Source organism: Amyelois transitella, chromosome 4, assembly GCF_032362555.1.
Source record: "Amyelois transitella isolate CPQ chromosome 4, ilAmyTran1.1, whole genome shotgun sequence".
Classification (NCBI taxonomy): Eukaryota; Metazoa; Arthropoda; class Insecta; order Lepidoptera; family Pyralidae; genus Amyelois; species Amyelois transitella.
Window position 1 is genome coordinate 7,920,177 of NC_083507.1, and position 27,964 is coordinate 7,948,140.

General features: G+C 38.0%; 1 protein-coding gene across 6 annotated transcripts; it reads right to left on the reverse strand.

The window, feature by feature from the left end:
• Positions 1–13: 13 nt before the first annotated feature.
• LOC106136960 (protein ECT2) lies at positions 14–27,961 on the reverse strand. Of its 6 annotated transcripts, none has more exons than XM_060954269.1 (20): positions 27,594–27,958; positions 22,676–22,883; positions 14,138–14,273; positions 13,575–13,787; positions 13,167–13,310; positions 10,294–11,679; positions 9,848–9,979; positions 9,102–9,375; positions 8,758–8,873; positions 8,424–8,551; positions 7,837–8,007; positions 7,465–7,580; positions 6,993–7,153; positions 6,322–6,462; positions 5,896–6,019; positions 5,292–5,446; positions 4,822–4,932; positions 3,353–3,421; positions 1,561–1,710; positions 14–1,206 (listed from the first exon to the last, which is right to left on the reverse strand). In XM_060954269.1, exons 1-20 carry the CDS (start codon positions 27,664–27,666, stop codon positions 1,096–1,098), a joined length of 4,119 nt encoding a protein of 1,372 aa, XP_060810252.1. In that variant the 5' UTR covers positions 27,667–27,958; the 3' UTR covers positions 14–1,095. The 6 variants fall into 6 exon arrangements, with proteins under 6 accessions (XP_060810252.1, XP_060810250.1, XP_060810254.1 ...); XM_060954267.1 differs by having other exon boundaries at positions 3,320–3,421; positions 27,594–27,956; XM_060954270.1 differs by having other exon boundaries at positions 1,088–1,226; positions 3,320–3,421; positions 27,594–27,961.
• Positions 27,962–27,964: the final 3 nt, after the last annotated feature.

Here is a 27,964-nt window from a genome sequence, read left to right on the forward strand (position 1 = left end):
TTACAACAAACCATTGATTGAAAATAAAAGTTTATTGTATTTAATAAATCATTATTTTTTAAATATAGATCTTTGTACAATCCTGAACATATGCGTACACATGATAGCTAATACATATGACAGTAGTGAGACTCTGGTAATCGTACACAAACAACATTTGTCCGGCAGGCAGCGCGCGCCGCCTCAACACCGACAGATTACGATATTAACCTATGATGCTTATTTGTTGATTAAATTAAAATATCACAATATGTACATATTATTTTAGAGTATCTCAATAATATCAATAAACATTACTGTGTGACACATAAGCTTGTATAATATCTATTTACATTATCGATAGTAGCTGCCCTAAAGGAATCGCTACTTTACACAAATTGACAAAGATTGTATTTTAAGCATTTGTGGGATATCGTTAATAGGAAAGTTACTTTTTCGGCCGCAAATGCATAAAATGCAATCGATTTTTTCAATAACAAGGCTTAACTATACACTACCATAATATTCGATCTTTATAAGCCGTTCATTGTAACAATTATTTATAATACTATCCAATAATTTAATATGAAGACCCAATACATTTAATATCTCAACTTCTTTCATGTGAAGGCACTCCTAGCAGTCATACAAAGCCATAGCTGCATTATCTTAAAGATTTCCAAAATCAATAAATATTTCCATTGCCACATCCCTATTATCTATTCTCGTTTAGCACTGATTCGTCACTGGAATCAGTGAAATAGATCGGGGAAACGTCGCATCATGATAAAAAGAGTAGCGAAATTTTTCTATACTCAATTTTTTAAAAAATCAGTTCTTTTTAGCCAAGACGTTGAAATTCATTAACAATAACCGTGAACCGAAACGCGATATTATGTCGAATATACGATAATCATTACAAAATGGACATACTAGATTAGAGCGCACACACACTCTTATCTCGTTAGATTTCTTTCAGTATCGACGACCGTTTGCACTGTCATTATCATTTACACCGAGCCGTCGACCATCACTGGTCTCGCAGCAGCTGACTAGAGTCGTGGCGGTGGCGGGGGAGCGGGGGTGCGGGGGTCAGGCGCGCGCGGGCGCCCGTCGTCAGAAGCGGCGCAGCGCGGCCGCGGCGCCCGCCTTGCGCGTGGGCTGCACCGACAGCGGCGCCACCAGCACGCCGCCCGCCGCGCCGCCGCCGCCGTGGGCGCCCATCTCCTGGGGGGTCACACAAACATCTATATACATATAATTAAATTGTGATGTGGTGTTTGAAGGCACTAGAAAAATAATACTACTATTTTTGTCTGTGCATCAGATCATACGGATTCAAATTCTATAATTGGAAGATTACTAAAATAGAAGTATAAGATGTAGATACCAAATTAAAGTGTCAAACTAGACTATTTTCGAGTTTGCATAGGTACCTACATGAAATGTAGCCCATGAGAAGTGCTATTATTACAATATACAATACTAAAACCGCTGTCTCAAAAGTGAAACTACTAAGAATAAACGGCGTGAAAAAGATTATAAGCTTGTTTGACGAAAACAAAAAAAATTGATACTTACATTAATATTATTACAACTGGCCAGCCTCATCTGCGCGAGTTGCGACGCGGGCGTGTTCAGGTTGGAGTTCGACCCGAAGGGCGATATCATAGACGACATCGCGCGTTTCAGCTTCGACGGCGTCTTGTTGAACGATAACGCGCGCCCCACCTGCGACATACGGTACAGACAAGTCAATAGGGATATTCTGATCGCTGGGGTAATACCAATACCGTGCAACCAAATGTAGCGTGAATCACTTCAGTTCAAACTGACATTTTTACGTACCTTATCAAAATTATCTTGAAATTCTAGTAATTATATGCACATTTATCATGACTTTATCCCTTATGGAGTACACATAGCCAACTGTCTCGATAGTACTGGTAGGACACGTTCAGCGGAATGGCTTAATGATGGAATTGAGATCTGAATCTAGTTAATTAGTTAGTTTAGACAAATTGACAAAAGGCCAAACGTTATAGAACGATAAAGAAAAAAGATGTTAACAATGACAAAATAGCATATGTAATTTCGATAAGATACATATTGATTTACAATTAACTTTTAATTCAAAACTTAAGGGTGATACAATTTAAAATTTTGGTCATTTGTTAAAAACGTCACAAATAAAAACGGACTGAACACGTTTTTAATGATGATTAAAAAAAAACCCAGTGCAATTAAAACTTAAAAATAATTTTGAAACCCATCTGGTACATTTTATACAATACCACCCTAGCTGGGTTCAAATTAAACTCAATTGCACTAGACTTTAATGGGTTAGTGGGTATGAAGTGATGTAGTTCAACACACGTAGGTATGGCACGCTCACGAAAACTGTTAACGACAAATGTAAAAAGCGAAGCGTTATTCTCATTCACTCCTCCGACATCGACTCACGAGAAGCTCAAGTACAGTCACAGTGTACTCGTAACCGACATCCATCCCAGACAATACGCTACAGAGACGCCTTCTTTAGGTTGTACCGGGTGACTTTTAAACAAGTGGCCTAGTTTTCACGATAGGTTCAGTGCATGATGGAGGCGCAAAAACTTCCAACGGAAAAAGTGAAATAAGAAGTAACATTTGGATGGAACGATCCTACAATTTTTTTTTTGATCCGTTTCATGAACAAAACTCGCTCAGAAAATTTTGATACTGTTTAATTTAATTATAGTACTCAAAAGTCACCTGGTACTTAATTACGATTAATAAGCAATATGAGTCGAATAAGGGCCGAAAGTACATTACATGTATTGCAAGCCGATTCCTGTGTTCGTGAAAGTGAAAAAATGATACATAAAAATAACAAGGAGCAAACATGGACCCATTTTGAAAAGGAATACCGGACGTTAATTGACAACGCATATATCGGTACACCTACACGCATACTGCTATTCTGTGAATAGTGCTGCATTATTTAAATTTAAAAAAGAGCAGTGAACTAATCAACGAATGTTGAAACGCAATATATCTTATAGTATCTCTTTTTTATTTACGGTTAACTGGAGTAGTAAAAAAAGAGAGATAAGACATATGGCCTTTGAGCGTTCGTTAACAAGAGGGTAGGTTATTAGAATTGTAGGAATATGCGTGTAGTGAAGACGACCCATGTCAAGACAACGCGCTTACTCTGGCGCATTTTATTGTGCTCAATACTTTACTATATTTTTGAAATGCGCGCTAGTATCTATATCGGTAAGCGTGAGTCACAGACAGTGGTCGCCCCCCGCAGACGACACAGGAAGCGGCGCTAGTGTCGGAGCGTGTCAGAGACCTGTGCGAGCGTCAGTAAGTGAGCGCGCAATACCCATGTGTCTAGCAGGCCCGCCGCCGGCTCCGCGCGCAGCCACCCGCCGAGCCCCGCCAGCGCCTCCAGCTACAACATACCGCTACTCACTACCACGCGACAGCTGCTCTGTAGAGCGCGCGTATTGTCTATTCCAATCACTGACTTTGTACACTGGACTTCATATTGGCGATCTAAAGATGACAGTCATTGATTTTTGCTATTTTTGCTCTGATGAGGATGATATTGGAGTCAAAATTTGTATTACACATGATCACATCAAATGGGGTCAAAAGCTATATTTTTGTACTGAATATTTGGTCCAGTGTACTTGTATTATGTGCGTCAGTGATTCTACTTCTAGCAACTTACGTGTGCATCTGTGTACTTGTGTCAACAAAAAGAAGACTTGATGATTACTGCTCGCGCTCCGAAAGCGGTACATATTTTTTTTTCTCTTTCTATAAGGTGTTTCAGGAAATCGTCTAATAAGCAATGCCGGTTAAGTGTTGTCTATGAAACACCCGGTAATAAAATAATTAATAACTTTAAATTCTGAACTCGAAAGAAAATGTTTCTATTGAAACTTCGTTTTCAAATGAAATACGCGCGCTCTTGTAGAGATAATAAAGTATAAGACTACTATCTCATTTGCTGATATTTTAAGACTACCTTAATTTATATTGAGACCAGGCACATTTTGATATTATTTTACGTTTACATGAATTATTGTCAATAAATCTCCATCAGTTAACCTTAACAATATTTGAACTCTAAAACCAATATTTTCATAGAACCTGCGAACTCCGTCAAAATTATAAATCAACAAACAATGGGGTGAGTGCAGTGTGTGACCATTTATGAAGAGCGATGCGATACATCTACCATAAATTTAGGCTTGCCGAAGTCGCTAGTCACCTAAAATTATGTTACTCAGACGCAAAACGCCTCACAGTCGTTAAATATATGTTTTCTTTCTTGGCTCATGCGAAAGAGACATGATGAACGGCTTTTTCCGACTTAGAGGTCTTACGAGCATTGACTATATGAGGTTGACCGCAGAATATGAGCGAGAGCGACGATAAATGCCTTATGACGTCGTAAAAAACCTCTAAGAGTTATTTTGCGACAAAGATATTTAGCGACTGGGCCAACTGTATACAATATATTTATGTTGCCAAATGCAGATTGTTTCATTTATATAAAAATACAATGGTAGACATACAAAATACTCATGCCTTAGTTACACTAATAGAGGTGTAGGTTTTCACAGATACTGCATAGCTCATTATTCACCTATTGAAAGATATATTGTTATTCTTTTGTTATTTCTAAATGCAAGCTAAGCTACATATACTTTACAGATATCATGCTGAAATACAACTATTCGAGTTTTGAAATTGGTCCTGTACATCAATAGCAACAAAAATAATGTAGAATAATAAATATTACTTAGGAAAGTATGTGCAAACTCTTTGTACAGAACATACCTTGATTCTAGTGCGCGCGGCGAACTTGGACACTTTGGATAGCGTGCTGAGTGCCAGGTCGCTGGTGTCAATGTCCAGTTGATGCGAGTCTAAGCTCGTCAAGAACTTATCCTGTAGACATACAAGTTTTTTATGACCTGCTCTATGATATTAGACTATACAGTGAGTAAAAAGTAAGGTCTGACTGAAAACATGTAATCTCATCAATCAACGTAACCACTAAAGTAATCGAAAAAACCACTGAGCACTAAGATGGTAATATTATTTTATTTGGCCTGTTTGTTGCTAATTTAATTTACTACATCTTTCGGGTTAGGATATTACTACTACAAAACCAACAGTCTTGAAAAGACTTCAAGAACTTGCAAGGCCACGTTCAGCTGTTTGGCTTGTAGTATCATGTCAAAAATAACCTTATAACCAAAACATAAGGTTCAATAATTTTAGTTTAAGAAAGTCGGTGAACTCACGGCGTCGGCCTTGCAGACGGTGTTGGCCATCTGGCGACACAGCTGCCGCAGGAAGGTCTGCTTGTCCACGGCGTCGTCGGTGATCATGAACGAGTACAGCTGCTCCTTCAGCTCCTGGTTGTTGCGGCACATCAACGCGAACACGTTGTGGCAGTCTGTACAACAAGGTAGATTTGATTAGAAAAAATTCAGAAAACATTTTCAGTCTTGGGTCAGCTTGAAGAAGCTTATTTAGATAAAGTAACCCAAATCTTTAAAAAAAAATGGCTCATAGCTGATGCGCTTACAAAATGATGAGCCTACATGATAATCAATGAAAGTTTACGAATTTGTTTCATTGCTTTACGATGGTCCTGCATAGACAGTTTGCCGCCGATGTGAATGCAGGTATACGTCTAAACGAGCGTACATACCTTTGTCTCAATGTGTACACAGTTTTTGTTTTGCTGTCTTTGAACATTGAGTGAATCCCTCCAGATTAGTCTATTATAAGTAATATTGACAGTACAAGTGATAAAAATGGCCCATTAAAAACCCTCATAACGCTCTTTTTTGCTTTGCTGTAGTCGGGTTAAAATATCCGCAATATGTATGATGTAGTTACCTTCAGCTTCCCGGATGTCGACGACCCGCTTGACAGTGCTGAGCGGCATGAGCTGTATGTGTCGATACGGCTTGCTGGACCGCATCGTGCTCGTCCCGTTCGTAGGACTCTTACTGTTAAATGCCTGGAAAATAAGGATATGTTAATAATTCCAGATGTTTCATATATTACTATTTATTGCTAGATTACTTTCCCATCTTAGCGTATTCCCGATTGCCTTTTGAATGTTCGGTTGCGTAGTTGACTTTCTTGCCTATCTTGGGGATTTTCGATGCATAAGTGTGTGGCTGCTGATCTGATAATTGCTTCGCAGAGTAAGAATTTAGTGGGGTTTTTTTTATTAAATTGGTTTAAAGCAGAGAAATAAATTGGATTGTGTGATTCGTCCCGTATATATTTATGCCTTTAATTTTCAGTGTGTCTTACCTTAGATCTCTTCTTGCATACTTCCATGGTATCAGTGAAGAGGAAGAACACGAGATGGTCCCCCCTACCGGAGAGTTCTTTAGACAGCTCCACCACTTCACAGCGTGCCACGAATGAACGGTGCGAAGACACCAGGTCAGCCTGTTATGACATTATTAAGTCAGTCAGTCTAAACTATAACAGTTTAGACACTCAAGAATCAGAATTTGAATGAGGATAAAGGTCAACACACCTCATGGCCATGCCCTACACGTAGACGGAAACACGTGAAAAATTTGCATCTCTCGTCTTTGCATGTTCACAGTTTCACGTTCAGTAGTTGTTTTTTTTTACAGAGTAAGTATAGGCACAAAAAGAAAATCTAAAGTTAGTAGTTATTTCTCACTTAACGTGACTAAAATCGATACTTTAATTGCGAACGTATATAAAGTCAGGCTAAGTATGAAAACTTTCTGCAATGAATAGCATGTCATATGCTATTCATTGCAGAAAGTTTTCATTCAAACCATTTTAACAATGATTGTTGCGTTTATTTTATGATGATGAAGTTTGCAGGGTATATGGCAAGTGTAAAGATGTATTCTCTGCTTACACCTCCGGGAAATAGGCGTGATGCATGCATGTGATCTCCCAAGCTACCTCATTTATCTTTATTTGCGCAGTATTCTTACCGGACAATGCTCGATGTCGTGGTAGATGTCGAACATCTGCAGCTGCCCCTCCGTCTTCCGCTTGTCCTCGTTGATGTGCGACATCACCTCGCGCAGCCCCGCCAGCGCGGACACCAGCGCCGAGTGGTCCGGGTTGTTTTTGTGGGTGTGCTTTAGTATATCTGAAAAAATAATACGGAATATTAAAGACATCAATCACTCTACCTTTCAATAACATAAGAGTAAGTATCCTGGTTAACACATATTTATTTCGCCGAATACGATAACTAGATTTGAACATTTGACAGCTTAAGGCACATTTAGGCATCAAGAGAATCGGTCAATAACTTACAATCTTTCACATACATATGAAACTAAAACACTCACATACACAAGTTTCAAATTTATCAAAGACACTAAACAAATTAAAATGGTTGTTTTATTTCCGATATTGACTTTGCACATGAGGTTTACAAATTTAATTAGTACTCACCGTCGAGTAATAAACTTATGCTAGGTAATCGCTGCACTGGTCTTATTAAGAGTTCCTGTAAACTTTGTCTGCCACACTCTGGTCTAGTTTGACAGATTTTCAGGAATGCATGAAATCTACAACAAAAATAACACAATAAATATAGAAAATTTCTTGAATTTTAGCGACAATTAATGCAGACAACATTCTTAAGAAGAAGTCCAATGCCAGTCAAATCTAGTGGGTACAAAATGCTTGTATTCAATTTTGTTTTTATAGTTTTCCACATTGCTAACTACAGTGTGAAAGACCATTTTAGAAATTCTTAAGTAGACTTCTTAAATATTTGATATCATTACCATGCTACCAGACTCATGGAGAGTTGCAACCGACCTTGGGTTCTCACGATCGCACTGCTGCAGCATATCCTTGGTGTTCTCGAAGAAGTTGATGAAGGGCGGGTACGCCTTCAGCATGTCGGGCGTGTACTTCAGCACGATGCGCCCGATGCTCGCCTCCTCGCTCCAGTGCGACTGCGTGTGCCGCAGGTCTTCCAGCATGCGCCTGAACACAACAATCAATTGATAAAAAAGTCCTTTATCATTGATAGATTGATTTTTATTACACAGCAATCACAGGCAAACTCCTTAGGGTCTTCCAGGGTAGGTAGGAAGGTTATCAACTTAATTATATAATATCATATATAGACTCTGCTTCCACATTGGAGTGAGAACGCCACCGAGACTAATGCGAGGAGGAGGATTTTCGAAATAGACAACGTACAGTTGAAACTACTGGGCGATGATAAAAAAAATGGAAGGAACGTACAAATACTAGTTTTTAGCTGCTAGTTCTAAGAAGTAAGACGTGGTGCATTTGCTAATTAGTAAGGGTAACCATAGTCTTAGACATTTATAAAACCTGGAAATATACAAGTTTTCCGTCAAATATTCACTACATTTGAAGCTTAAGACACTTACTGGTGTAATTCGTAAATAGGCGGTAAATTTCCAAATATATTCCTCAGTTCAGTGTTATTGAGCAACGGCTGGTTCTTTCCATTACTGGTATCCTCCTCGGTCATTTCCTCGAGTGGTTGTTTGAATAACTAAAAACAAAATATAATAAATTGATTTAGCACCTACTAAAATCCAAGATATTTAGCTAAATATAAATACGTAGACGAATGTTAAAGAGCTTTTTTTATAATTAAAGTATTAAAACCTGCAGATCTATTGTAATAAAGTTCTTTAGTAAGTAGTATATTGGTACAAAGTTTTTTTAGCTTTTAATTTACATTAATAGGAAACTTACCGTGTCTATCGTATGTAATATGCCGACGTAATTCGATTCCGTTTGCAACAACTCCATAAAGACTTGCTGCCGGGGGGACATCAGTTTCCGCACCACATTGTCGGGCACCTCTGACTCTGCCAATTTAACATAATATTTGAAAAAGTATTCTATCATATCCTATTATCATATTATAGATAGAAGAATCCTTAATAATAATTTTATGATCATATGCAATGTATATTAGTCTTCGTAAAGTCACGTTATCATCTGCAAAAGATTTTTCGGCTTATTTTTTTGACTTAGCAAGAAAACAGTCTGTCGAACAGACTTTCATAATAGTGTATAAATAAATATATAGTGACCTTCGAGCCTCTGCTTCCCATCTGGCGAGGGCGTGCAATCGAGCAGGTTCCCGGACAAGCTGAGCAGCACGGCGTCGCTGACGGACGAGCGCCTCTTGTGCAAGGCCGCGTCCCCTCCCCGCAGCTTCCGCTTCCGCAGCCGCTGCAGCTGCGCGGGAGTGCTGCCCGCCGCGCCGGCGCCGCTGCCCGCCGCCTCCTCCTCGCACGCCGCCCCCGCCGCGCCCGCCACGCCCGCGCCCCCCACCGACGACCGCCGCGACACTTCGTCCAGGTACTGCCGGCCAACAAACATATGATTTCTCGACTGAACAGTGGAATAGTTCATGAACGTTGACAAGGCAAGTCTTGTCATCTCTCTCACTCTTTTCTCCAGATAGACCAGCCAGGACTAATGTACAGGTTTCATTTGCCCTGGCTAGTAGCGTAAAACTGAAGTTTCGCAAAATAAATTTGTTATAACCTTGATGTCAGTTTTGAAAAATTATCATAATTTGTCACCACTTGCATCTTTAATAGTACATAAAGTAGATGATTTACCAAAATTACTAGGTTTTACACAGAACTTCTGCCGTCAGATCTTCATAACCCAATAGGTTTTATTAAGCTTATGTTATTTTTCCTAAGTATAATTGGAATTTGATATGATTTGACATTTGGAATGAATTTATTTTACTCTGTTGGAAACCATATAGCATTATGGTGATTTTATTTATCGTGTTTAAGAGTTAATCAAATGAATAACTTACATCTTTGAAGAGGTAATCCCGCTCGTCCTGCGCCTCTTCGTTTTGCACCGACGCCCAGAACCACTCCGCCTTCACCACGTGAACTCGCACCGAACATTCTGGCGCCACCGCTGTGTTGTGTTCGTCGACCACCTGTATAAACAAATACGTCAAAACGCGAAACGGAACCATCCATTACCGTTACCGGATCACTATTCGCCCTACTATCCTATCAATTCTGATAAATCACATACATGTATACATATCTCATCCCAATGTGCACGCCCTATCAAGCGCCTACGAATAGATATCGTATATTCATTCACGAGGCATGCATATAGACTAGAAGAAATTATCGATTTCGCCCGGAGTGGGCCGCAGTCATCTACATGAGCTCGCCGCCTACGACTGTCACAGCGCGGCATGCTCTCTCTAATATTTAGTAGTGAATTAAATGGTGTTAGTACCGGCAGCGGGGTTCCGTGGCATTGGTCGGCGGCGGGCGCGCGCGCGGGGGGCGGGGCGCGCAGGGTGGGCCACACACTCTGCGGCGTTTTGAAAAGCGCGGAGTCATCCACCTCGTCCGCCTCGCGGGCTCGCGGCGTAGCCGTCTCCGTACTGTCCACCGTGTCCACTTGCACGGGAGATATGTCCAAGTTCATCTCGTTTACCTCCCTCTTGGGAGTGGACACGTTGATAGCATCGGCAGGCAGATGGCACGCGTCCACCTGCACCGTGTTCCTTTCCGATCTTTTCTCATATTTCTTTTTACGTTCGCTGCGGAACGACGCCGTGAATGACTTGACGCTCCTGCGCAGTTTCGACGCAGACTTCACCGTTTTGGTGGCAAAAGAGATATCGAAAAAACCTGATTGCTTGCTCGTGTTTATTGAGCAGATGGAGGCATTGTCGTCCTCTCTTATGGGCGAAGATGTGGCTGCCACAAATTCTCCGGCGGGGTCCGTCGGCTTCACGCTGTCCGGACTCACCGGCTCCACTGTTATGTCTCCCGTTGTTTTGGAAACAGACTCTTTTTTTGTTCGCTTAAATATAGCTGGTCTATTCTTAAACTTGAATGAATCCTTAATTTTAAGCCTCTTAATCGATTTCCAATGGCTGTCCTCACATTTGTCAGGAGAACTGTTGCTGTTGACAGCGCTAACCTCAAAATTGGAGTCTGTAGAGTTACGACTTCTCTTTTTGCCGGAGGATATCGTCGTGGTTGACTGTTGCAATTCTTTACCAACTGTTGAAGTCGGCAACAAAAATCCTGTTTCATCTTTGGAATCGAGATCGCACAAGCTTTTTGTAAATGACGAATGTAAAGATCCAGCCTCCGCGAGGCAATCGACTAAGTTAAATACATTCATAGACTTATTTCTAAAAACTTCTCGTTTGTCTCGCATGTTTATTCCAACAGCGCCGCGCTGGACCGGAGACGAATTGTTCTCTTTACCGCACGTTTTGTACTTGCGATATTCTATCACATCTATGTTAGGCGCGCTCTTATTTACTTCGTTGTTCGTATACATATCATCGATGTACGATTTTCCTATACAACTAATAATACTGGCGTTATCAATTTCATCTTTGGACATTGCGTGTTTCTCTCTAATGTTATCCCTTGCAAGTTGGACACGGTGTTCTCTATCCAGAGACAGTTTGCCGTCCCCTTGCTTGGTGGGGCTCGAGCGGCGGCCCGACAGCCTCGCCGACAGTCTACGGTACAGTGAGCTCTTAGGAGTAGACTGGGAGCGGTTGGGAGTAGCGCGGGATAGCTTGGCGGAGGAGTTGGGCGTGGGGTGGGGGGAAAGGATAAGCGAACGACCGAAAGTCTCCCCATTGGCCATTACCTGAAACATGTGTGAAACACACCACGCAATGATGTAATGAAGCCGTTCCAATATAAACATGCACGACGGTATTATTTGTATCGTGATATAGGCAGTTAGACACAGATAAGCAGTAATTATTTATAGTTACATATATATGTTTATGTATACTTGTCTTATTTACTGAGAAAAATTTCCAAGTTCAGGGTTATTACATTGATAAATTGTGAACAAAAGGTGCCGCGGGTGGTACAGAAGTCTACAAACTAAAATGTTCTTAATTAGTGCACTGGTGCGAGGTGCGAGTGAACGTCAACAATAAGCAAACATGAACATGGCTGAAACTGAGCGATGACGTGTGACGTAAGTAACAAATAATGTTCTCGATCAGGACATATATGTGCCATTTAACTAATAGTAAAGATTTTAATCAAACACGACTTCTTTATCAATATCAAAAATTTTAGACGCGACATCAATATTCCAGTTTCACCTAGCATACTGATGTTGCTTTGGTATATAATAAACTTTTGAAAATGGCTTAGGCATATGGCAGTTTGATTATAAATCGACGTAGGTCAGATGAGGGCTGAGTGAATTCAATCAGAGAACAACATCTACAGGCGGTGAAACAAAACAAAACAAACAATGGGTCGACTTTGCGTCGTGCGGAGCGGGTGAAGGTGGGGGGCGGTCTCGTCACACGATCAACAAAACATACTCGCTACGTGACGCGGCTCGTGGAATGCGTGCAACCCATATAATACGAATAATGATACTAAGAAACTTTCAAAATAAGAAAAAAAAATCTGTAACACGAGCTACTGACATTGAGACACTCAAACGATCGATCTACAATCAACGTTGCTACGCGAATCGTTAAACAAACAGTGTCTGACATTAGAATATCGCTCACAACGCCGTCGTAGGATGAAATAAGATGTAGAACGTAAAAGAAATATAATAACCAAAATAATATACCACTAGCTCTTTTCAAATCTACAATGTAAATAATAAGCCAGAGTGATTTGTGTTCCCAAGAGTTCTATGTGCATGCTTATTTCATAATGCTAAATTTAGAAACAATTAAGGCATAATAAATAAACAACTATGTAAACTATTCGAGAGTAAATAACTCCACGGACTAATTTCGAAGTGTTTTAATCACAAAGTATACATAATGAATTCATACAAAACATGAGCACAGTGAACTTTGAAAATGATATTTATAGTTAGTGATTGAGTTGTGAATATATTAACCAACCAAAGAATACCTTTGCTCACGCTTTATACAATTACATTTAAAATGTATTTATAATATAAGAAAAAGGTTTGCATGGTTATTTGGATCTCATTTTCTTGAATATGACTTCTTCAATAAACCAAAGAAAGCCCAGCTCATTGCTAGTTCGCGGGCTAAATTAACAACGCTCGCGTTTACAGGTTCTCTAAACACTTCGTTCCTTAGACTCTATTGTAATGTAAATAAAGGTGTATTTTATACTCACGACGTGCGTGCAGTCGGGGTCGTCGATAGCGCATGTGGCGCCGCCATTGCTGGCCAGCACCTCCGCCATGTGTTGCGTCTCGTCCTCGGGAAAGCCCATGAAGCACACGCGGGCGCCCGCAAACACTTTCAGTTTGTGCTCTTTCTGAAATTCATTTCAATTGGTTATTTTATTTCCTGGATAAGTAGTAGGTATGCAAAAGGGAAATATCAGAAACAAAAATGAATTCTTCTTCTATAGTAAAGGCGCTAATTTACTATACTCCTTAGATAATAGAATAGTATATGTATTCAAATAGCGTTGCTCCGGAGCCCTCTCTTAAGCTCCTATTGGTAGCTAGACGGCAGACCGAAGCTAGGTCTGACACATGTGACGGCATCGCGAGTGGTAGCCGCTAGCTATACTCACTATGACGGCCTCGTCCGTGGCCAGGCAGGCGGGGTCGTCGCGGCGCTCCCAGCAAGCGTCCACCCACGAGCGCGCCAGCACCGGCAGACCGAAGCCCGACGCGTACCGGTACTTGTCGCCGGTGGCCGCGGCCGCGATCAGGTGCGTCACCTTGCTCGACATGTCCTTGCGGATCGAACCGCCCATGTAGTGGATCAGAGTTATGAGGTTCGTCTGTAGAGATAATAACAAATATTTATAATAATCACGGATTTCAATTTTTATTTTTTTAAATCAAGCGGTACAGGTTAAATGTCAAGATTCGACAAAATAAAATCTTAATGTCATTGGATTATTTATGCTCAGAAAATTCACAGACTCCAGTTCTTATCCCGGTCGCGTCTTATTAAATTTACTCCGGATATAAACTGTAGCAAGTATTGTAGTTATCTGCACAGCTGCAAAATGAATCGGATTTCCTTTGGCAATGATTCACTCGATTTTATTGTGATTTATATATCATTAATCGTAGCAGATATCCGCAATTGGGTTACGATAACAGAAAGTGAATGGTATAAACTAACAAGCTCATCCTTTTTTCTGAATCCGGAGAAGCATATGACGGCGCCGCGCATGGAAAGCGTGTAGAGCGGCCGCGCGTTCGCCGGCGGCGGCTCGTCCCGCTCCGCTAGCTGCAGCACCGCCGTTGGACCCAGCACCCTGAAAATAATGATATCATTAATTTACCTCACACACTAACTTTTAACTAAAAAGAAAGCATTTTCTGGACAAATAAAAATAAGAGGGCGCTGATTAGAAAAGCTTTATGTACCTATAGCATACACACATAAATATTATCACGTCTATATACATTGCAGGGTAGACAGAGCCGACAGTCTTAAAAAGACTGACAGGCCTCGTTCAGCTGTTTGGCTTAAATGGTCAATACAAAGATATAAGGAATATCGCTAAATTAACAGTCGAGTGAACAATGACGTATAGAGTAGGTTACGGCGTAACAGTTTGTAGCCGGCCGCATTTAACAACATCAATAAAAAATATGTCACGTACAGGTTCAAGTTTATTAGGAAATCGAATGATTCCACAACTTCAAATTAATTTTAAACATCTCAATTCCGTATTTTTTATATTCGTGTTACCATGGTTCTTTCATAGAAATGTGTGATATAAATGTACCGGAACGATGAATCAGTACTGCCTAGTAAACAAACATAATAAGGTACCACCTACGATTCCCAAACCCCCGTGGCTGGCACCATGGCAGCACTCAGACGACTGATTAAGATTAATGTGATCTTAAATAACAGCCCATAAAAATTCTTATTAAAGCGCTAAAACTATCACAAATCGCCATCTGTTTATAGACACATTAGCGAATCCAGTGCGCGCGTTAGTAAGTGAATGATAAATATAACCTTACTGAACTTAAACCTTAACCCGGAAAATTAATTAAAGAAGTACTGCGTAATAGAACAATCCCTTAAATAAAACTTTATTATGATTAAAATTTGATGGAAATCAAATTATTTTCACTAATAAATCGGCCGAAAATTGGTGCGTACGGGCAAAGATAGTGTTATGAGGTTTTGTTTATTCGTTCCTATAGCAATATAACAGTCAGGGCAGATAAATCCGACTGTCGCTTCGGACTCTACATAATTTCAACTACATATTATTTATTGGTTACTTTTGTGCAAAGATATTACAGTCTTAATCTATATCCCTAGGCGGGGTAGACAGAGCCAACAGTCTTTAAAAGGCTGAAAGGCCACGTTCAGCTGTTTGGCTTAGTTATAGAATTGAGATTCAATTAACCTTAGGTATATAATAGTAAATATATAATAGTTTAACCCATAGAACCGTTCCGAAATCAGTTTCACAAACCATCATTGAGGAAGCTTGTACCTACAGGCAAAAAATTTGTTCGTGGGCTCGTTTGACAGTTTTACTTGCGGCTTTCAAAAGTTGGCTTTAAAGCATCAACAGGACAAGTAAGTTAATACTTATGGGTGGGACTATGACTTGTGTGATTTATTATATCTTTGTCATTTTCTAAAGGTGAGGAACACTTTTATCATAAAGTTCACCTCTATTAGTATACTTAGTACAGAAATTAAAATCAATAGTCTTATGTTCCGTAAGTAGAGAACGTGTTACACAAAACCGTCATTGTCGTTTACGTTGTTCATACATAACATAAACACCTGCCACCTGCGGCGCGTGCGGCCGACTGGAACGGTAGGAGTCTTGTTGTACCCAATCCACGTTGTATAGCTTATGACGCCTATTCACCAATGAAAATATATTACTCAACTTTACCCTGACTTAAGGTTAGTCAGTTAGCTTTGTGCCAAACCTCAAAATCAGTATAGTACTTTTGAGTTTATTCCTTCCAAACAAAAAAAAACAAATATCCAAGAATACGTAATAACGTATATTCTTTTGTTGATTTGATATTATGTTTAAAACCGCGCTTTTACTCAAAACTGCGGTGAGTGATAAATTCATAATATCCTTCGTTATCTGATTCCAAGATAGATTTTTCTATGTATACCAAGTTTCTATTGATTTTTGTTCGATGGTTGATATATGACGTCACCTTTCCTTGTATTCGGAAGAAAACATATGTTTTAAGTGTAAATCGTCTAAATAAATGTCATTCTACGTTTCTGGCGATCTTTAATCAGAATCTTGAACGCATGTATGGGAAAATACAGACAGCAAGTGATAATACAAGATTTATGGCCGGCTGTAATAGCAATAACACAGGAGCCGGCGCTGTTTATTATTTGATATGAAATGAAGCGCGAAGGTCGCCGCAGTGCGCAGAGTAACTCGTGGTTATTTGGTTTTATTTGTTAATAGATTGAGAATTCATGTCATACTTGTCCTGTGTACAATACATACAGACCTCGTCATCAGGGAAATAACCTTTAATTTTTTTGCAACAACATACTAAAATTTGGGAAATATGCAAAGTGATGTGTAAGCTTGCGAAATGTTTTAAAACTGCAGAGGGCATCTTGGATAACCCCTGTAGCCCTAACAACATATTATATTACTTTTGTTTGTTTTGATTCAAAGGACATACCGTCGTAATATTCAATTACAAACAACGTTATTAGATAGAGGAAGTAGATATTTTTATAGGGTATTTTATGTCATAATTCTCATAAACCATTTAAAATGTCGTCAGGGCCATGCAAAACTGCGATGATATGAATGCCTATTAAATAAACAACACCTTAGAAGACAGTCCATTATGTTTGTATCCTGCACACATACAACTAGTCTTGTCAATTTAACTTCTCCGACATGTTGGATTTACTAATAATGATGAACATAAAGGTATCAGAATAGTATTGATCGTCTGGAAAAATAAATGCTATCTTATTATTCGAACCGTGTGGTTTCCGGCACTTTAGAATAGAACCCCTCCACATCTTTCCTATGGATGTCGTAAAAGGCGACTTCGGGATAGGCTTATGAACTTGGGATTCCTCTTGTAGACGATGGGCTAGCAACCTGAAGATATTTCAATCTCAATTCAGTTTTTTCGCTCTATCAGCTCACAAGGGATATAGCCGTGACTATATGTATATACGTGGCAAAAGAGATATGAAGATTGGTACTTATATCCTTTTCATAATGTATTTATTTTTAGAAAATGGGCACCAAGAGCAATTTAGTCCTGTGCCAACAGTATGTATTAAGGTCATGGCAGTTAATTTTTTGCGAGTTCTACTGAGTTAAATATACCAAAAAGTTGTTATTAATAGGACACGCAATTTGTACTCCGGAGACATGAATTAAAGTGTCCATGAATACGGTGGGCGTCTGGAGATGTGCTGTGACGCGTGAATAAGTGCGTTGTCGCTTAATTAGGGCTACTACTAGACCTATAAAGAAACTATCCTTATAACAACCTGACGTATGAATTATTCAAAAATGTATTTTTTTAAACAATAGCAAAGGGAAAATATTTATAAAAAAAATCATAAAGAAGACCACAACATAACATAAGTAAAAATTAAATAACCTCTTTAACATACTTTTAAATTTCAAGGGTATTTAGCTCATTCGCGTAGCATTTATGCGGATATTGTATGAAAATTATGTACAACCATTAAAAAAATAGATATACATTCAAGAAGGAAATAGCAAATAAATTTATTGTTGCTTTTTATACAAATTTTTCAGGAAACTGACATCCCTACACAAGACGGCATGTACCGGACGGCGCCGAATTGTGTGACATCACGGGATGCCATAGCATATACCGACAGTCAGTTTACGTGTCGTTATAGAAATAGTCGATGCGATAGATTCAATTTCGGCTCTGAAATATGTAAACAAATGCTTTATTCAAACTAGCCCACTCATATTGCATTTCAAGTACCTATGAATATGTATGTAAATAAAAATAGTATTCGACTGTAGTAGTAGTGGTTATAAAAATGCCGACTTACACAATAAATATTCATATTCATGCAAAAAGAGACTTTGCACCAAGCGGCTAGGTTTCAGGCAAAAGACATGGACTGGTTCTCTTTAGTTTATGAAGGAAGTCAATCATATACCGCGCCATAATCAGACCTGTGATAAGTGACCAGTGATTAAAGCCTATGAATATCCAGAATGTGGATTAAAACCTAGTCTCCTTCGAATTGCTGAGAATAAGTGCGGGTCCCGTAAGAGTCTGATAAGATATAATTAGTATAACCTACTTGGGTGGCTTTTTAAATAAAAAAGTACCTCCAATCTCTCATCCTTTTCGCTGAAAGACAATTCGGTAACATTAACTAAAACCGAAGAAAAATTAAGTTACTCCATTTTCAGCATCTTTCATATCAAACTGTAGTGTGTGTTTTCTGTTGCCTCCTCCACTATGCTTCCAGACCTGGGTTCCGCATTTCGCCTTCTATTTTGTCCGGTTCGTAACGTCTTCAGTTTTAAAACTATCGACACGCATATAATTTTTCGCGACGACAAGTCAGGATCTGTGCGGCCTTCCATGATTCCAGAAGCCCAGTACATTGCGCAAAAAGCGATGTTTGTTTCATAATTTTTATTTTTTACCCGTGACAAAAGACTGCTTCAAATAAATTAAAAAAGTATTTAAAAACATAATTACAAGCACCTCTTTAAACTTCTAGTTTCCATCCGCGCCTTCGTACGCGATACCCCTTCATATGCCTCAGATACATCTCTCGTTATCGAAACAAATTCTCTATTCATACTCCTCTACACCTTCCCAAGTAGGTTTTAGGGGAGATTTCACGTCAAATAAAAGCTTTGTAAGTAGATTCAGCAGTGCGTTGGGCCACTTAATCACTTAAGGGATTTTACATACCTACTGACTGATTGCAACTTTTAGAATCATGGTTGCCTGGCCTGCAAATAACATACATATAGTCACGTCTATATCCCTTACGGGGTAAACAGAGCCAATAGTCCCGAAAAGACTGAATGGCCACGTTCAGCTGCTCGGCTTAATGATGGAATTGAGATCCAAATAGCGACAGGTTGCTAGCCCATCGCCTAAAAAAGGGGTTGCAACCCTTAGTCGCCTTTTACGACATCCATGGGAAAGAGATGTAGTGGTCCTATTCTTTTTTGCATTGGTGCCGGGAACCACACGGCACATAAATAGCAATTCAACTAACTTCCGGTCACAGAAACAAAGTGGAAAAGCATGCATATGAGCGTATTTTTTAAGATAATTATATTTTTAAACATAAGATAATTGCGTTATCAAATAGGTACTCAATAGACATTTAAAATACATATAAAAAACAAAATGATAATTGATCATGACTGTCTTACGGGTCACATTTTATGGTCAGTGTGTCCGGTGTTTTCGGCTCAGCCCGAACCAAAAGTTCTCGAGGAGATTCCTCCTCCTCTGGCGTAGGTGGTAACCTCGTTGGTCCCATTGCTGTCACACACACTTTCCCAATCAATCAATCAAGCACTAGTCCTTAATTGTACACAGAGCCTGTACGAAACACTTCCTCTTCGAATCATGGTAACTGGTGTTCTTAAATTTTACATCTCAATCATGACGATTTACTCGCGTTGAAATTCGTTTGATGGAGTACGTGGAATTATCGTTTAACGCGAAATACGCGTGGATTCGAGAAAATAGTTGATCGTTTATATCGACCGCGCAAACAAAGCGGCATGCGCGTTATGCGTTTCACGTTAGATTGAAAAACAGTCGCGAGGAATGTGAATCCGAAAATAGCAAGGAGCGTCGCGCGGCCACAAGGGCGACCCTCGAGCGGCGGCGACGGCGGCGGCAAGCGTAGCGCCCCCTCATCCTACACGCACCTTTATTTACATCCTTCCATGAAATACAGTCACCTCACCCATCATGCGACCATTTTATGAGTGGAAGGTCCCGCGTGTATAAACAAACGCCTGTTAGTGACCAGGGTGAAGTAACGTGTGTGTTAGGAAAACACCAGTGTTTGGCAATTAAACCTCTAACGTACATGCTTATTCAATCAAATTTGCAAAAAATAGGTCCGTTATCGGAATTACATTTACATGTACTTAATTATACTATTTTTAGGCCCATCTCAACTAAAGGTATAGGTAGCGAAGCTTAAAAGTAACGTAGATACGTAGGTAGGTGCATTATGCAAAACTTGCATGTGAGCGCACTCCAGCCAATCAAGTTGTTAAAATATTTTGAGTTTGATGGAACAATAACTTCCGCCATATGAATATAAAAATAAAAACTGTAGGTGTTCACATCAAATGTGGTATCTCATCAGACTTTTTTATTGATGCAAGGTAAATTTAAAAACAAATCCCTGAATATATGAAAATCTTATCCCTGGTAATCGTATCCCTGGCTTGCTGGACGTAACCTCGTATCGTGAAACATAGTTTATCTTTTTGCAAAACTCAACTAAAATCAATTACATCGGCTAAAAACTAATACTACATATATTAATAGGTAATACCAAAAAATGCACTATATTTAAGGTTATCTAATTAGACACATTGAATAGTGTTTTGACTACTTGCAATTCGTACATCAGAATTATAGCCCAGAAATATATCAAAACTTCAATTAAGATTCTTTGAAACCATTATTCGGTTTGTGAAAATGTTTTCTTTATTGATCACCATCACGTACTGAATCAGCCCAATCCTAAGAAGTGCTAAATATTAGCCTTTAAGTTTAAATTTTGCAGAGTAAACAATATGGGAGCACAGAAGGCGCAAAACAATAAACAATTATTTTCATCAGCGCATATCCCAACACCGCAGGCGCTGCATCACTCTGCGAAGAATGCAATATGCAATTCATCCAAATCCGTTACTACATTAGGCTAAGGCATCCAAAACGCTCCATACTAACACTAGTCGTTCACTTATAATATATAATTATTTTTAAAAACTTGTTTGACAAAGCCCAAGTGAAAAGCTCCTTAAAAAAATTAAATTCTGAAAAAGAAACGAAAGTATGTTTATAGTCGAATATCCTGATAACCAAAAAATCTTATCTTTTTTAGGGAATAGGGGTTGTTGAACCTCCGACACATTAATAGACGTACATGTTTAAACAAAAAATTAATGACAACAAGGAGCGGAAACTCGACGTTACTACAGGTAGACTCATTAGAGCGCCAAACCCCCGTAGATGATTCAGAATTCAGAGTTAGGTACAATGATATATTGTTGCTTTTAATAAGACGATTTGTAATGTCATGAGATTATTTTTCAATTTTTGGAACCCAAATGAGAAGAGAGTTCTTTAAGTAGATACAAGTACATAATAGGTCGTTGTCTGAAATAAATTATTTGAATTGAATTTGTTTTTGACCTACTTACATCGACTTGAAGAGTAGCTTACATTATACGGATATTGAGATTTAAGATTTAAACAAATCTCCTATTCTGGTGATAGTTTGAGGAGCAACGAGTGCATGGTACCTATATGTATTGCAGTTGGTCGGTGTCTGTGGTAACGTCGGGAGCGATACGTCGTAAATTGATGTGAAGCCGGACACCTCGGCATCGTGTCGTCGGAATTCATGACACGCCGCTAATTCTCCAAGAGAGCGCTCACGGTACAATCATAATCACTATGTATTATTATGCATGTATTCGAAGTCATGCTTCATGCGCGCATACATTTATAATTTCACCAAAAATCCTATCTGCATAACATTACACAACAGGCTTATAGAAAACAAAATATTGTAAATATAATACAGTGGTATCATCCATAATCGTTATCTAGAAATTTTACAGGCATATCGTATAAGGAATATGTTTTCTATTGTAATATTTGAATTATTATTATTTTTGAAGACGTAAGTATTTAGTGAACGCAATCAGCGTAGTCGAAATCGATGGTCAAGTGCGAACTAAACCCACGTGTGTACAGTTTTCACGTCCAGTTAGCTCAGATTCAGTTCCAGACGGCAAACTAACTTATTTAGATGTTTAAACCAGCATTATCAAAACGGTTCATCTAAACGAATACTATTTCGGTGTCGGTGTACGTCACAACGTCGTGCCGTGTTCTATGGACAGTATATGGTGAATACTTGTGTATACGAGCGTAGGTGAAGGCAAGACAAAAAGGCGTCAATGTGAACGCGTAACAAAGCATCCGTCATGCTCGTTAGCACTCCCCGAGCGTCCCAGCGCGAGCCAAAATAAATGTCAATAACGTTCGTCTAGTTCTACCATTACCACCGCGTACACTATTGACACATGAATATTTTAATTATTCTCGGTGTATGAATGGTCTACAACATAAGTTCTACTATTCAAACAAGTACTATGCATAACAAATGAAGAATTTTTTTGCGAATAAACAAGCGGTAGGCACTACGTTACCTTTTCCGTAGTATGTTAGTTTCTTACCATTTATTCTGTCACTTGATTTTTAACTAGGATTTTCCCTAAATTGTGAATAAAGCGCTTTCGCTTTATATATTTCGAAAAAGAAATATGTAGTCTCTGCCTGCCCCTTTGGAAAGAGACATGATTTTGTAAGTTTATTATTAGTATTGATTACATATACTACCCACCTCGTCATTGTTGCTCCTATAAATATGTCTACACTAACATACCTGTATTTAGCTCTGTGTGCCGCGTCAAAGAGTTCTCCGTCGAAAGGTGCTGTGATGAGGTAGCACGGGGGCTGTGGCGGTGGCTGCTGCATGGGCAGCATGTCTGAGCTGGGCGCTGGTGCGAGGGACCCCAACCTCTCACACGCAGCCCGCACCCGCTCGCATTCCATACAAGACTCATTTAGGTAAATTATGGGCGTTGACGAGCCTGTTAATAAAACATTATTTTTATATTTTATTACCCAATTTTTATATTTTTATATAACATAAAATGTCAACTGCAAAGCAAGATAGTCACAATTCTATGAAATTCACTATGGTTCGCAATACAAGGAGCCTCCATATATCAAACAGTTGTTATTTAGACAAAAAAAAACACAGGGTTGTTGGATGAGCGCGATCAAACGTTGTGCATAACAAGCAAAAAATATTTATACATAAGAAAAATGATTAAATTTCTTTACGTGATAATTCAGTGGCTATTATTCCAATATTTGTTTATTCAGAATAGAAAATTTTATCTGATATATTGATCTGCTAAAAGAAAACCGAACTTTAAGGCCAAGTTTTTGATTTGTAAAAGTTTTATCTGTATATTATTACAAGCTGTGCCCGCGACTTCCCCCGCGTGGAATAGTTATTTTGGGCATCATTAAAGCCCTCAAGGATGACTAATTACCCCCTTTTTTTTACATTTTCCATTATTTCTTTGCTCCTTATAGTTGCAGCGTGATGTTATATAGCCTAAAGCCTTTCTCGATAAATGGTCTATTAAAGACAAAAAGAATTTTTCTATTCGAACCATTAGTTCTTGATAATAACGCGTTCAAACAAACAAAGAAACAAACAAACTCTTCAGCTTTATGATATTAGTAAAGATATTATATTCTTCCAATATATAGGAAGGATAAGGATAGGAAAATATATATTACTGGATATTATTGGAAATTTAGCAGACGCAGATGTCCAAGTCGAAAACTTCTTAATTCTTAGGTATGTAATGATGGATATTATTATCACCTTTTACGATTTACACATAAAATGATATTTTTTTTTCAGAAACAATTTATCAGAAATATTTATTAATTTAAATTTGTCATACAAATAACTTTTTTGGTAACCTGCTTACAAATATTTCTTGATCACATAAAAATATAGTTTTTAAGAGATAACATACAGTTGCCACTTGATCTATCTAGAACATGACGACAAATAGAAAACTACTTGAGATAAGATAAACTAAAGCAAACAAACGTGCCGAGTGACAACTGCGGCATGCATGATCATGTTCATGGCGGAAAATTTTGCTTTTAGCATTAACAACAATGCACGAAGAATTAAAGTCGATGATTTGTAATTTGATTAACAACAGGAAAATAATTTCCCAGACCGAGATCAGTAGATATCTGCAAACGTGAAACTTTCTGTTTTATACGTGGGTATATAGTATTTAACGGATACTACAAATATGTAGAAGGAAAATTAATGTTTTCTATCGTTATCATTATATCCCAAGGGTATCACTGAGATCTTTATTTCATTACTTAACTAACCTCTATATGATTGATAAGATTATTTGTCGAAATTAATTGGATGACCTTTAGCAGTGTTGCGCTTATACGCGTTTAATGGTTCAAGGCAGTTGAGTCACGATTGCAACACAGGGAACACCCGGCACTCTTGGCACCTTTGGTAGGTATATATGTAAATAATCATTTAATCACGTCTATATCCTTTGCGGGGTAGACAGAGCCAGCAGTTTTGAAACACTGATAGTCCACGTTCAGCTGTTAGGCTTAACGATAGAATTGAGATTCAAATAGTCACCCTAGTCGCCTTTTACGATATCCATGGTAAAGAGATGGATTGGTCCTATTCTTTTTATATTGGTGCTGGGAACCACACGACACCAATATAAAAGACTGTTACGTTACAGCATTTAACTGAAGCTACATGCACAAACCAAAACAATTTCTGACACATTTGCGTCGGTTATCAGATGGCTCAAAATTAAATAAATTTACCAAATTTACTATAACTCTCACATTATGTAAGTTTATAAGACTTTCATGTGAAATGCTTACAAAATGTATTTTCAACTGACTTCAATAAAGAAGACACTTTTCTTCAATAAATAAGACTCTATTGAAGTCAGTTCAGTAGAGTTTTCTATTTTTCTTTGTTACTCTTGACCAGTTTTTAACTGATTTTGATTGTTTTATACACAGGTATTATTTATGTAGGTACTTCTGAGGTGGTCCTTAGGTCATAGGTACAGGTCAATACCTGATGATGGGAACTTTGAAGACATTGCGATTCTTTTCAAAAAACACATATTTGTAAAGCTATTTAGACATTTGCATATGGAAGTAGCTATCATCATATTATGTTGAAACAGAAAATAAAAACTAAAAGAAGTTTATGGTAAGGGTTTTTTTACAAAAGCTAATAATTATTTTTTTATATTATAAAACTTTCTTGTTGCCAACATACAGTTTTTCCTGACGTTTCAACCAAGTTAACAGATGAGTGTACCAGTGTAATGGCTCCATCGGCGCGGTGGAATCTTCATCCTTCGGCATCGGGATCATATGCACAACACTGACATGTCACATAATGTTCAATGCTATACCGACTTCGCACGAAAAGTTGGTTTTTGATTTGACATTAATGATTTTTGGATGCTTTTTTTATTTTAATCGCCTCATGTACCTTAGTAATAATGGCAAACACTAGTCATCATGTGAACAGGTTGTGAGTGCAACCCTGTTGAAACTATAGGAAACAAGGTATGTTTGTATTAATTCCCATCTGCATACATTAAAAATATTGTTTTATTTTATATTTTTTTATTTTATTCGCTACCACAGAGCATGTTTGACAACATGCTAAGCCAAATTAGAAATCAATAAAAATGAAGAAAACTATTCTAAAGGAACCAAATATCAGTGATGGAAATTATCAATATGTTGAATCAATCAATGAAACATTTACAATGTTGTCAGTAGGAGAAGAATGGACGAGGAATGAAGAAATTTAAGGGGTCAATTAAATGTTTGAGCACTCCATGCCTCAGTGACTCACATCCTCCACCAAGGTAGGACCGCAGTTGCTCTACCAACGCTAGCATACTTGGCTTGCGTGCCGCAAACCGCGCACTACGCCATCTGCAAACGCAGTGACGATCAACAAGAGCGTGGACGGGAGCAGATTTTATTAAAACAAGCATGAACCAGAGAAAAGGTTTGCAGGGCATGTAAATTAAATACGATAAATCAAATATTTTGTAAATATCTATAGAATTGAATCTGCATATTAGTTTTATAGCAATGTAATATTTTTACATTCATTTATAATGATTTCATTGAATGGAATGGAAAGATATGAAAGTTTCATGAATGGAAGTAATGAAAGTAGCATCAAAGTAATCGCATAATCAAGGATGACAACAGTGAGTTCAAAAGCAATAAGGATGCAGAAGAAGGGTTGGAGTACATGTCTTTTATAGGAATTTCTTTTATGTACCAAATACACATCTTATATTGTCAATTTAGACATTCATCTAATTTTTATACAGATCCTTCAAACATTGAATATTATTCAAATATCAAGAATCAAATAAGTATACTTATGTAAGCATAACATTACTATAATAATTAAAATTGTTTTTGCATTTTTGTACTTCATAGACATGATAAGACATTTTGCATATTATCAAGCAGTAACAAGAGCATAATGTTATCACTATCAATCAAGCAAGTTTAAGGTCATGTCCTAAACTGTCTCAACCATTACACATCACAAAAAGAGCTCCATACAACTCTTTTTGTGATGTATAATGGTTGAGACAGTATTCAAAAGTTTTGTTTAAGTAAAGAAAGCAAAAAGACATGATAACTTGTAAGAATGAATAAGTTTAAATTCATTATGATACTGTGGCTCCTAGCACCAATACAAAAAAGAATCCTCCATCTCTTTCCCATGGATGTCGTAAAAGGCGACTAAGAGATAGGCTTGGAATTCTTTTTTAGGTGATGGACTAGCAACCAGTCACTATTTGAATCTCAATTCTTTCATTAAGCCAAATAGCTGACCTTGGCCTATCAGTCTTTTCCAGACTGTTGGCTCTGTCTACCCCACAAGGGATATAGACGTCACCATATAAATGTATGATTATGATACTTACAATTATGAATGCCTTAAGCAGAATAAAACAAGACAATCATAATTTATCTGGCTAACTTGTGTTGTGATACCCAGGAATTTTAATTAACCCCATAAATACCAGCCATATTATTAAAATATGTTTTATCATTGTATGATGAAAAATTGTATGGTGTCAAAATTGAATTTTCCAACTTGATCCAAAATCCGGTTGGTGACAAGTGAAGTTAGAGTATGACCTAAAAATATAGCAAATAGCAATAATGATATAAGAGCAGGAAACCAAGCTTTGGCCAAAACTACATAATTTTGCCTATATCTCTGCGAATAAAAATGTGATTTTATGTAGGTATGAACTATGAACTATTCCTTGCTATCTGAAATAACAATTATTATCATAACACCGTATTTTTGATCAAATATTTGTTTACCTTTAACATCATCAGTTTATATTTAATATTTAAAAACATAATACTTTCAAGATCTGGACTTAGTGGATGAAATCCAATTCAAAACATAAGCAATATTACCTACCAATATGAACTAGTATATTTGTAATAGGGTTTTACAAAGTGTTTTCAATTTTACCTGGGTATATAATTTACAATGAGTAAAATAAATTGTTATTTTTATGTTTCATTTTATTAGTAAATGTAATACCTAAAAATATTTTGTTCGCATGCACAATATATTTCACCAGTGATAGAATTGATCATCCAAATCCACGGATTAAATGTGAAGAAAATATAATTACCATCATTTTCTTGAATTTTGTCAGTTGCGGCGGTGCTTCCTGTTTGTGTCATGCCCTTAGACAATTCGTCCATCTTGCTGTACACTGGTTCGTTACATCAATCATTTAACACAACACAATTTACAGTAAAATAACAACACGTAATACACTTTCACTATCTATATATCAGTCTCCTTCGATTAGTATTCACTTTTTTCATTTCAATACATTTCTGAAAATCCCAGCAGAATAAAATAAACGCTCTTGTAAAATGAACCAACCGAATTGAACAATTGATTTGAAGTTCTGTCTCTTTTTCTCTTTTGCTTTGATTTTGAATGAATAGAATGAAATCGGTCAATTTATTACAGTGTTACCAGATTTTAGACAAA